The following is a 13,416-nucleotide window of genomic DNA, read 5'->3' as shown; positions in this document are numbered from 1 at the left end:
ATGCTCTAGGGCCTGCGTGCCACAATACTGAGCCCGAGTGCTGCAGCTACTGAAGCTCACATGCCTGGAGCCCATACTCTGCAATGAGAAGCCACCACAATGAGAAGCCCATACACCACCACAAACAGTAGCCCCTGCTCTCAGCAACAAAGACCCAACACAGCCAAAATATAATAATAATTTAAAAAAAATTCAATAGCATCCCATTGTTTTTTAGACTTTTTTATTCTTTAATCTGACCTAAAAACCCCCAACTCACTCTGATTAGACATCATTGACTATCTTAGATCTTCAAATATATCATGTGTCTTGCCACTTTCTGTTTGTTCTACAGGGAATTATCTTCCCTCCTCTGTCCTCCTCAACTCCCATCAACCTTCAGATACTAGTTCAATCACTTCCCTTGGGAGGCCTTTCTGACGTCCCTGAGTAGCCAAAGTCCACCTTCACTATCATAGTGGCCACCATCTCCCTCCTACTTGTAGCTCTTTAACCTTTATTTGTGTGATTGATACCTGCCTCAGCAACATGCTTGTTTCAAGGAGAGCAAAAATGACGTCTTTAATCAGCCCTGATTCCTCAGTGCCTAGCTCACTACTGGGCATGATGTAGGTTTTCAATGAATATCAGTTGAATAAATGAGTGAATGAATGAATATTCCAAGTCAAATTTGGCCACTGACTTGCTGTAAGAATTTATGGAAATCACTTGCCTGGGTCCCAAGTCTTTCGACTGTAACAGGAGGTAAGTTGACACCCTGGGACTCACCAGCTTAGCCATTGAATGATCCTAACATCAAAATTACTGATAAGCTAAGATTACAATTCAACCCTCTCCCACTGGATTTGGTCAATTAAGCATGCAACTATATAGACTACTTTTGTTCACTGTGTTACATACCCCTGCTAAGATACACTCATGAGAGCCCAGCTGCCATCACTTTAAAACACAAAATGCAGTGACAGAATTGCAGAAGAGAAATGTTGAAACCTCTACAAGACATTCCACCACAATAGTTTCAAAGTTTAGTCTGTGCAAGAATCTCCTTGGATACTTGTTTAATATGCATATTTCTGAGCTCTGTTCCTGTAGATTCTGATTGCCTGGGTCTGTGCTGGGGCCGAGGAATCTGCATTTTAAATAAGCAGTCCAAGTGATTCCAGTAACATACTTTGGAGGAATTCCCTGGTAGTCCAGTGGTTAGGACTCAGTGCTTTCACTGCCGTAGCCTGGGTTCAATAATTGGTTGGGGAACCAAGATCCTGCAAGCCATGTGGCACAGCCAAAAACTAAATAAATAAAGTGCTTTGGTCACTCCTTGAGAAATTTGTACTGTTCAATGGTTAGCCATCTGAAAAGGTGTCCTCTTTAACAAAACACACAACTTGGGCTTCCCTGGTGGCGCAGCGGTTGAGAGTCCGCCTGCTGATGCAGGAGACACGGGTTCGTGCCCCGGTCTGGGAAGATCCCACATGCTGCGGAGCGGCTGAGCCCGTGAGCCATGGCCGCTGAGCCTGCGCGTCCAGAGCCTGTGCTCCGCAAAGGGAGAGGCCACCACAGTGAGAGGCCCGCGTACCGCAAAAAAAAAAAAAAAAAAAAAAAAAAAAACACAACTTAAAATGGGATGAGTGTAAAATGGTGAAGGAGAAAAAGGAGACACCTTCTTAGCCAGAATTAATAAGCAGAGTTGATGTAACTTATTATCATGGGCAACTTTGCTCCCCAGGGGACTTGGCAATGACTAGAGACAATTTCCCTTGTCATGACTGGTGAGATGCTGCTTTGCCAGGGATGCTGCCAAACATTCTGCAATGCACCGAACACTCCCCTCCCCTCAGCAACAAAAAACTATCCAGCCAAAATGTCAACAGAGCCAAAGTCAAAAACCCTGGTCTAAAGTCAAGATCACATGCAGTTAAATATGATTGCCATGCAACATACCCCAAAAGTATCACATGACATGGGCCAGAACTTGCTGACCAAGACTTGGGACTAACTTGAGACACAATTTCAGCGCCTTGCTATCTCAACACTTTTGGAGCTAAGCCACATTGTGAGGCTACTTAGTTAATTATCAGAGCAAGAACTAATTAACGAAGCTTGCTATTTGACGTAGAACCCATGTGGTTTTCTTAAGAAATAATGTGACACCACAACAATGCCTGGATGCATAATAGGCCCACTGACTCTAGTCAGAAACATTTCACATGTGTTTCAGAATCAATATGAAAAAGAAATTCCAAGGAAAGTACATTTTTTATTGCAAGCTTTTAGTCACTAATGTGATCTGAAGGTCCTTTTTAGCATCTACCCTCTACTCCTGCTGATGCAAAATGGAGGAGCTGAGGTCTATTACTTGTGACACAAAGAGAGAGTTAGAGCCAGACACTGGAAATGTGTATAAAATTAAAACACAGAACCAATCAGCAAGCTGAGTTAGTGAAAAGGATCAAGTATGAGAAATTATGGTCTGTTTGCTACCTTGGTGTTAAGACAGACTTGCTGATGAGTAGAAGCATGACATTTCAACTTGCTTGTTAGCTACCCTTTGGAAGGCCTGAGATCGTGTTCTTCTGATGACCTTGAAAACAGTGTTTCCTATTGCAGCCAAACAAATCATGATGGCAAGTTCAATCTACTAAAAGCATCATTTCTTCAAAGTCTTTGCTGACCAAAAACTAAATATAAAAACAAATAAATTTAAATTTAAAAAATTAGGACCTGTGTCCCAAAGATTCCTTTATCTTAAAATTTAAGGCTGTTCATTAGGAAAGTGTTGAAAATTCTGTCATTGCAACAAAGTGCGTAGGACATAGAAGCTTCAAAATGGAAATAATGAGGCATAAAGCAGATTATTAAAAGGGGAGGATGATTGGAAAGGGAAGAAAATGGAACAGAACACTGTAATGCAAATATCATTGTCAAAGATAATGTCAGGAGCCTCAGAGGCAAGTCAAGGAATTGAAAAGGAATTGGTGTCTGAGGAATAACAGGGTATTTTTAGAGATAACCATAATCAACATACTCAGGAGTCATAGAACATTCTAAGTGGTCTCTGCCTGGCAGGCCTTAGAAGCAAGAAATATTTCCATTTATCTAATAGAAAGCTCTCCTTCTATAATTTTAAGTGCTTTTTTTCTATTCTCAATAGAAATGAAAAACCATGAACTAGTTTTTCTGTAAATAGCAATAAAAAATTGAACAAAAGTATAGGAAAATAATTTTTTATACTTTCCTTTTTTGCTGAAAATGTTAACACCATTTCATCAAGACTTTAAACATCAACAATGAGATATGTCTCCTTCTCTACTTATTTTGGGATAAGAATCAACAGGACTTGGGCCAGTACTCAAATTGTATGTGCACACAAATCACCTGAGGATCTTGTCAATGTGCAGAGTATAATTTGGAAGAGGAAGGCCCGAGATTGTGCATTTTGAACCAGCTCCCAGGTGATGCCCCTGGGATGTCTGCTGACCATATTTTAAGTAGCAAGGGAGTAGGCTTTTTCTTCTATGGCTTTAAATAATTATATTAATTCAACAAATATTTATCAAGTATCTGGGATACAGCAGTGGTGATGGAACATTGAATAAAGCATGGTGCTTGTCCTCAAAAACTTTACAGCATATAGGCTACAGTGAGGGAATCAGACCTGTCAATTAATGATGGTGAGAAAGATAAACAGCAGCGCTGAAAACACTAATAGTAAACAAGAGCATTCCCTGATTCCCACACACATTCTTCAGAACATCAAATCAGACAAGGTCACTCTGTAACAATGATGGAGACAGACAAAAACAAGACCACTCTGTAGCCATACCAGAGAACAGATGAAAACAAGAACACTATACAAACCACAAAAATGACTAAACATCACCTTCAGTGACTACTGCTTTTTTACCAATGACAGCTTTAGCTTTGTTCCACTTCCTCAGTAAAAGTTGTTAAAATACCCAATCATAGAAATTAGGTCTGTTTCCTGATGTTACCTCTGGGAAGTGGACTAATGGTCCCCCAAAGATGCCACCATCCTAATTCCAGAGCCTGTGAATATGTTATATTACATGGCAAAAGGGCTTTGAGGTTGCTAATCCACAAGCCTAGAGGTAGAGAGATTATTCTGGATTATTGGGGTGGGCCCAATGTAATCAAAAGGATCCTTAAAGTGAAAGAGGAAGGTAGGAGCGTCAGAGTCAGGTCAGGAAGAGAGATTTGAAGATGCTATGCTACTGTCTTTGAAGGTGAAGGAAGGAGACACAAACCAAGGAACTGGGGCAGCATCTTGAATCTGGAAAAGGCAAGGAAATGAAATCGTCCACAATGAATACAGCCCTACCAATACCTTGACTCTTGAACTTCTGACCTCCAAAATTGTAAAAGTAAATTTGTGTTGTTTTAGACCACTAACTTTGTGGAAATTTTCTACAGAAGGTATCCAACCCAGAAGAGACCACTGCCTCCTTTAATCCCCTCCAAAATCAACTCCTTCAAACTCAAATCCTAGAACAAGCCTCTCCTAACCCTCTTATTGAGACATCCTACAGTTTCTCATGTTGCATGATCTCCATCATCACAGTAAGTAATAAGCCCAACTTTGTTTGACTACGATGTGTTCCAGGTGGTCTTGGTTGGTGGGCAGGGAGTAGGGTGAGCACTGCCATATTAAACAGAGGTCAAGCTTTTCAGTCGGAACAAGGGAGGACCCCTGGGGTAGAGGAAGGCCTTCTGAAAGCTCCATAGGAGTTCACTGGATGAAGAAGAGGGCAGAAGACAGCAAAGAACCATTGCAGGAGAAAGGGAAGCATGTTTTAACAAAGTAGGAAATGAGACTAGAGAAATTGGCATTCTTATGAGCCACTAATTGATCTTTATCCTGAAATTGATCTTTATCCTAAAATCAGTAAGTAACCACAAAATAACCAGAGTTTGTGAAAGAAAGTCATGTTATTAGATTGGCATTTTGAGAGATGATTTCATCTGTGGTATGGAAGATGGTGTGGAGATTGCCTGGCAGACCGGATAGGCAGCAGGTGTATTAATCCAGGCAAGAAACGATAAGGGTATGAATGGAGGCAGAAATTAGGAGTGAAGATCTGCCACCATTTTGTAGAGATAGTGAGATGGGAAAACCTAAGGACTTGGTACCAAAGTAAAGAATGAAGCCTAATAATTATTAAGATTATTTGGCAAGTTTATGAAATACTGGAGGACCTTCATAACCTCATTTAGGGTCAAATCAGTAAGCACATAATGAATGTTTTGTCTCTGTTATCAGTGGTAGAATAATGTGCTAGGAAGGAATCAGAAGACCTCAGCTTGATACCTTGGCTCAAGGCTTAGCTTTCCCAGTTGGTAGATATTTCCTCACTTGGGGAAATTACTTAATTTCTATCAAATTCCTAATGATACCTATTTCCCAAGACAATTGTCAGAATTAAATAAAATTCTATTGATGTATTCTGTAAACTGTAAATCAATATATACATTTAGGTACAGTTATTTATGGCATAAGAAGTGCATTAGGGACTTCCCTGGCGGCCCAGTGGTTGGGACTTCGCCTTCCAGTACAGGGGGTGCAGGTTCAATCCCTGGTTGGAGAGCTAAGATCCCACATGCCTTGTAGCCAAAAACCCAAATCATAGAGCAGAAGCAATATTGTGACAAATTCAATAAAGACTTTTAAAATGGTCCACAAAAAAAAAAAATGCATCATGCAGGGATACTTCTGGGAAACACTTCTATAGCTTTAAAAGTGTTGTATGGAGGGAGCGGGAATTCCCTGGCAGTCCAGTGGTTAGGATTCAACACTTTCACTGCCATGGCCCAGCTTCAACCCCTGGTCAGGGAACTAAGATCCCACATGCCATGTGGCCAAAAATATATATATGATATTCTATATATATATACATGATATATATATAATTTATATGTATGACATATATCATATATATGATAGAGTGGAGAGATGGATTTAGAGTCAGATCATCCTTGACTAGCTATAGATTGACATTTTCTTTACAAATGAATGATGCAGCCTCAAACAAATTAAACTTTTCGACACTGGTTTCCTCTTCAGTAATATAGTAGATAATGAAATCTGCCTCAAAAAACCTGTTATTCTTTTATGAAAATTATCTATTGTTGTATCTGTTAAATAATTACTACAGGAGAAAAACAGATAAGTTTTTGTTGTACTTAATCCCTTCTTGTCCCTCATTAAGGTCTTTATGTTAGGTTCAAGATGACAGGCGGACCAACCATACAGATTTTTTTCCTTCCTCTTCCCTAGAACCCATTAAATTATAGTAAAGACTGGAAGCCAACAATGACAGAGAGAATTATAGGGACAACATCAATTGAGGTGAGATTAACTAAAGGTCTGGGTGATGGAAAGGAGATGAAGGGAAAACAGAAAGAAGGAGAAACTATGAGAGAAGGGGACTACAAGCAACAGTAAGCTGATCTTCCCTTCAAATTCCCAGGGAGGATTGGGCCTCAGAACACTAAGAAAAATACCAGGACTGGGGCTGAAACAGAGATAAGGTGGTTAAATGAAAATCTCATTGAAGAACACGATGGGGTACTAGGGCAACTTGTGCTGTCACTTGAACTTTAGCGCAAAACTTTAGATCTTTACACACTGGCATTTGAGGACCTCATCCAGCCTAAAGGTCAGCCACCCCTCTCTTACCCTAAAGTGAATTCTGCCTGTCAATGAATTTTTCCCCCATACCCAGAGCTCCAGTGCAGCTCGTCAGTGTGTCATTATTAAATCTGAAAGAATGACTGACAATCATAGCAATGACTGTTATAACATATGAGAGGATAGAAATTAGCATATGTAACAATGATACCACAGTAATAAGTACACTTAACACCTATATCATACTTTCTAAATACCACTCTTCACCTAAGCGATCTAGCACTTCCATGACTGAAGGAGAAAATTTCAAGATGAGCCTGGAATATCTTGTTGAGCCAGAAAGGAAGGCATTGATCAAACAGCGATAGGAGCCATTTCTGAAGCACAAAGGAGCCAGCATGAAGATGTCCCCACTCTCCAAATCTGGAACAATTGAGCATGAAAATTAAGAAGAATAATAATAATGGATGGTACCACATTGAGTAAAATAAGAATCCTCAAGCCCATATTGATATAGATATTGATACTAATAAATAAGCACACAAAATATAAGTGGGGAGAAGAGAAATTTCTTTCTTAAGTAGAATGCCAAATACTAAATATAGAAGGAATTAGAAAGTTAGAAAATTGTGAATGGATCCTAAAATAGTGGGTGAAAGCTTGATAAGGAATAGAATATTTACATAGTGTCAAAGTATTGACACAAATTAATTATTAATTACAAAGGGAGAAATAACAAATTTGCAGTGAAGAAACATGAAGGACGTTACTTTCATCAAGTGATCAAGGTAACCACCAACCAAATTTACATGAACCAACATAAAGTGTCTCTTGATACAATGCAATGAAAAGGATACAGCATCACTTCTATGGCATTTCTACCGAAAAATGCTAAACATGAATCTAATCATGAGGAAAGTTGAATAAACCCAAATCAAGTGATATATATATATATATATATATATATATATATCTTATTATAGGCTGTCTCATATTTTGGGTCCTTGGAAGGAAATGAGTCTTTGGATAATCATTTATAACATGTTAATTGGCATAAAATAGGAGACTATTAAATTTCTTGTAAATATTGAATAAAGTATATTTAGCTCTTAAGGGTCAGAATTGTGTTTTATTTATCTCTCTGTCCCCAAATTTTAGGACAATGCTTGGTATTGTAGCTACTTGGTGAGTGTCTTTTGAATGAGTATCTCTTGAAGATAGTCAGCATCTCAGGCAGGTTTTTACAGCACCTCAAGTTTTAACACAGTGGCCAGAGCCCAATAACTTCATACATAAATGAAGTTTATATTGGACTCTACAATATTTTGTACCCATAAAGCAGAGATTTAACAAATCAATGAATAGTTATTGAGCATCTTCTCTGACACAGGCAGAGGTGCAATAAATACTTGATACATAAATGCATGAGCTTTCATTCAAACAGAACAGAGGTTTCTCAGGAAAGAAGATAAGAAGCATTTTCTAAGTACAGACCACATATCATTTCAAGTGCTTTTGATGGCAACTATCATTCCAAAGAATAAATACTTCATTTTTAATACAGCTATATATATATAATCAGAGGTGAAGAAGGTAGGAAAAATAAAACCCATCAATCAAAAAGGGAAAAAAATACTATGTGATTTTAGCTGTCGGCTTCCCTTTACTGACCAAATCTTAGGATGTCTTAAAAACAGAGTGTCATAACTCAGTCCATTTAGTGAACTGTTTCCAACAGTTTATGGGGTTCAAATCTCTCTAGGACTGAGTTCTAGAAACAGCAGGAAAAGGGAAAAAACAAAATGGAATTGTGTCACTAATGAAAGGAGGAAAGAAATGTTTTTTAACATTCAACAACTAAGAAATGCTCCTGTTTATAATCAGCATAGGGAAACACTAACAACTGCCGTATACAGACTGTACAGTTGACTCTTGAACAGAGTGGGTTTGAGCTTCAAAGGTCCACTTATATGTGGATATTTTTTAATAGTTAATACTGTAGTACTACACAATCCACAGTTGGTTGAATCCACAGAGTCAGAGAAAATCTCAGCTACAGAGGGCTGAACATAAACTATACATGGATTAACCCCCACATTGTCCAAGGGTCATCTGTATTTGGATTAAATTTAGGACTTTTTTAGGGAATTTTTAAAAATTGAAATCTCAACATAAAGGGGCAAAATTATTAGGCATCACCCTATCTTGGTGTACAGTCTGAAATCAGAATAAGATTTGACTAAAGTTCACCATTACAGGTTGAAAGTGGTTGATGAGTACAAAAACAAAACAAACAAACAAAAAAGCATCATAAAATAAACAACCAGAACAAAAATATTTGTGCCAAATGAATTTGATTTATTGAGATGAACAGCAAAACCCCTTCCTCCTCACACCTAATTGCAATGCATTGATGTTGATGTAGAGTTTAATGATACATGGGCAGAGCAACCATAAGAGACAGACTGCCTGCTTCACTAGTAAAAATCAGGTATATCGGAAAAATATATCTTGCTTTGACTGTAGATGAGTATCAGTTCAGCATTTTATGCCTGGGTGACTTGTTCAGCATCATCAAAGACCAGGATTTCAGCAAGAAGTCAGCGAGAAGATGGAAGATGTATCTCTCAAGTGTATCTGGAAGCAGGAAGACAGACTTTGTTTTTCACATTGTTCTGTGCACAGAGTAATGATCGAAGAGTCCTGTAGTCATCTGCAGCCATGGTCCATCAGTAAGTGCTATAGCCCAAGCCAGAGCCAGAGCCCCATGGCCGGCAAAAGCTGCCACTGTAGCCATAGCCTAGGTTGCTAATGTTGCTACCAGCAAAGCAGTAGCCCAGGGAGCTGTAGCCATTTCATCCATAACCATAGTTCAGGGGAGAGCTCAGGGGCATGACGCAGTTCAGGAGTGTGGCTCTGAAGGTCCTGTGGAAATCAGTTCCATAGCAAGGATTACCTGGGAAGTAGCTTGCACAGCAGAAGTAATGAGTCATGGTAGCAAGAGCTGAGAAGGATTTGGATAGATTGCAAAGAGCAAGTTACCCAAGAATGAATGAAGTTCTCGTCCTGCACAGGACCTTTTATATCTCAAGCTGGTGGGCATGACATGCTTGCCTAGACATCTTATGATAAATTTGCATAGATAATTCTATTATTGCTAATAAAATGCATATAAAGGAACCCACAGACTCACTGCCTACATTTTTGTTGGCTTTTCTATCTGCAAAGGAATGTGTCATATCTTCAAAGCCAGCTGCCATCCTTGACACACAATTGAATTCTTTTCATCAGTGTTCCATGGTTTAACCAGTGTTCTGATTGCATCATGTGAGGCTCTTTAAATCCTCTGATTATAAACTCCTCCCAACTGATATAGCTAAACTAAAAAAAGCTTTGGCAACCATGTAAACACTTCTACAGCTTCCTGAAATTCTCTCCATATGTCATTCAAAAGCATTGGTATACCAACTGTTTAATAGGTATGGAGGGGTTTTTTTTGGAGTAAAGAACATTATTTGGAACTAGAGATGGTAGTTGCAAAACATTGTGATGTACTAAATACCACTGAATTGTTCACTTTAAAAATGGCTCATTTTATGGTATGTGAATTTCATCTCAATTTTTTTTAATTTTTAAAACATTGCTACAGAAATCCATCAGAGCAAGTCCTTTTTACAGAGGCTGTAAGAACACTAAATAATAGGATAGCTATGGATAACGTAGTAGTAATTTTAATATATTTCATTTTTGAGCATTATCCTTGTTAACATGTCTTTTTTTTCCATGGAGAACGTACAATCTTTGGTTGTAAATCATCTTGAACATTGTCAAGCTGTCTTGTTGTGGAGTTGCCACACTGGGGCTGAGTGGAATGGTGCCCAATTTAAAGTCATGTTATACCATGCTTTGTTCTTATTGACTTAGTAAAACAAGTTTGGATACCATGATCCATTATGAAATATCAGTTATATTTAAAAGTGCAGCACTTACTTCTGCTCCCATTTTGCAGAAGTATGTCCCCTTTTCATGACAAAAGTAAACCAGAAAGAATTTGAGCTCAGCAAAGCTAAGTCTATTCCAATTCAAATGTTTAGGAAAGAATCGTTTTTATACAGCCTAGATTTTCTGAAAATAGATAAAGAAAACTTCCTGGATACCAACTCCTTTGTATATTTCCCCCTTAATGGATAACCATAGAGCCCAAAGGGCAAAATATTCCAGACATTTCTCTGTTAAAATTCCTCCTCCCTGAGGTTCTCGGACACAAGAACTTCCTACAGGTCATATTATTTAAGTTTGGACGTGCTTTTTTTTTATTCTAAAAGCTGATTACATGTTATGAGAGTTTATAGTTAGAGAGAATCAAAAAGATAAGGTCTATTTTCAAATTCAATTTTTAACAAAAGGAATGAATTAAAATATGAGGCTGTATCCTCAAGAGTCCAAATTATATAAACTCTACATAAGCTAATCCAGAAAACTCAAAAATATGTGTGGGAGTCAGAGAGGGCAGAGGTGACTGCTCTCATTTAATTGTGACTGTTCGGTGGTTACTTGAAAATTTTTACTGCTGATTCTACCATGCAATGACTTCTGAACTTGTAATTTGGATCTACTGCCACCAGGTGGCAGTGGTATTTATTTCAGTTAGTCTGAACTACAGGACTGGAGTTGGAGGGGTCTCAAATGTTAACAGGCAGAAGAACGCCCTAAAGAACTTGTTTGAAATTCAGATTTCCAGAGCTATCCTCTCCCTCTACCACCATGACATCCTGGAAATCTGTATTTCTAATGAGTATCTCAGGTGATTCTGATGAATAAATCATCCTGATAAATTCTGGACCAGTCTTTCATGAGATTTCAAGGACTCTGTCTTTGCTTGGCTGTGTGAAACTGCCCTGAGTTGCTTATTTCTCTTTGACAGACATGTTCAGTGTCAGTCACAGGTGGCCTATTCTCTGGGTGATAGAGATAATTAAAGAAAAAAACCTTGGTTTGTCTTTTCCATTCCCTTGTGCTCTGTTTCTTTTCTCAGGTCACACCTGAATAGAAAGGGAAGTAAGTACAATGTATCCAGGCATATTTTACCAGGAGGTAAAACCCACCTGAGCTGGCCTATGAATCACTTACCCCCAACTAAAAAAAAAACAAAACTGTTTTGCTTGTTTTTTTATTTTCCTATCTCCTCTTAGACTTTCCCAGAGAAAATCTTTAGCCAAGTATTTGATTCAATATTTTTTATTTTAAATATTAGTAATAATAAATATACATGAAGGGCTCACTCTGTGTTAAGTTCTGTTCTAAACACTTTATGTATCCTTCTTGTTTATATATCTTACCATATACATTGTATATATAGATAGATAGATAGATAGATTTATTTATTTATTTATTTATTTATACATACACACACACATATATATATATATATATATATATATATATATATATATATATATTAAGAGGACTTACTACGCATTTGTTTTTGGTTGCACCACACAGCATGCGGAGTCTTAGTTCGCCAAAACCAGGGATCGAACCTGCACCCCCTGCAGTAGAAGTGTAGAGTCTTAACCACTGGACCACCAGGGAAGTCCCACTATGCACTTCTCTAAGCACTTAACAAGTGTTAATTCATTTAATGTTTGCAATGATCTTATAATATGGGTATTACAATTTTTCTAATAAGAAAACTGAGGCCAGAAAGTTTAAGTCAACTTCCCAAAGTCACACAGTTAATAATCAGCAGAATCAAACTCCAAATCTAACCCATGTAGCTCCAAAGCCATGCTCTTCCCAGTTTTTCTCTACTGCCTTTGATGTTAGTGATACTTTAAAGGGTTTCCGCTTATAAAGTGCCTCAGATCACTTTATTTTCTTGAACAGATCAGTAAGGACAGGCTAGATTTTGCTGCCGTGACAAACAACCCAAAGTCTAGATGCTTGGAAAAATCAGAGGTTTATTTCCTGCTCACACTACACATCCCCTCAGGTTAGTGGGTGTCTTAGATGGATGACATTCTCATTCAAAGACTTAAGCTGACAGTTGTCATCTAAAATATTACTAATAGGGGAAGGGCATGTGGCAAATCATACATTAGCTTCCAAAAACTTCCACCCAATTTTGTGCATCCCTGCCACACTCTTCCCACTGCACAGCCCTACCTAACTTCACAGGCCATACCAGCAATGCTGTGTGCCCAGAGGAGGAAGTCCATGATGTTGCCCAGCAGCGTTAATGACTCCCATGGAGACTTTATACTCATTACACAGACTACAATAATTTCTAAAACATAGTTTAGCAATGTTTCTAAACACACTTTCCAAAATTTAGATAATTAGATAAAAACAAATAAAAAGGGTTTTTTAAGACTTTACATAATATAATTTAAAATAGTTCTTATATTTTATGTTGTAAAACATATTTTTCTCTGCAGTTCATTCACTATCAATCTGTACACGGTTATGGATTACTTGATAGTTTTCATTTCTTTTCTTTCTCTTCTTTCCTCCACATCTGCCTAGTCACTATGTAATCTAACTGAGGGAAATGTTGCCATAAAAATTAGTTTTACACGGAATGGGAGAAAATATTTGCAAACTATGCAACTGACAAGGGGTTAATATCCAAAATGTGCAAAGAGTTCATAGAACTCAATATCAAAAAAGTGAACTACCCAATCAAAAAATGGGCAGAAGGCCTAAATAGACATTGTTCCAATGAAGACATACAGATGGCCAACAAGCACATGAAAGGATGCTCAACATAC

General features: G+C 38.0%; 1 protein-coding gene across 1 annotated transcript; it reads right to left on the bottom strand.

The window, feature by feature from the left end:
• Window positions 1-9,375: 9,375 nt before the first annotated feature.
• KRTAP7-1 (keratin associated protein 7-1) lies at window positions 9,376-9,639 on the bottom strand (the record flags this gene model as incomplete). Its single annotated transcript, XM_081235397.1, is given in 2 exon segments — window positions 9,376-9,501; window positions 9,505-9,639. Coding segments are annotated over 2 exon segments (261 nt in total).
• Between the last annotated feature and the right edge of the window lie 3,777 nt (window positions 9,640-13,416).

Source organism: Mesoplodon bidens (assembly GCF_964165515.1).
Source record: "Mesoplodon bidens genome assembly, chromosome: 5".
Taxonomy (NCBI): Eukaryota; Metazoa; Chordata; class Mammalia; order Artiodactyla; family Ziphiidae; genus Mesoplodon; species Mesoplodon bidens.
Note: the sequence above shows the minus strand (reverse complement) of the source record. Positions and strands in the feature narration are given on the sequence as shown.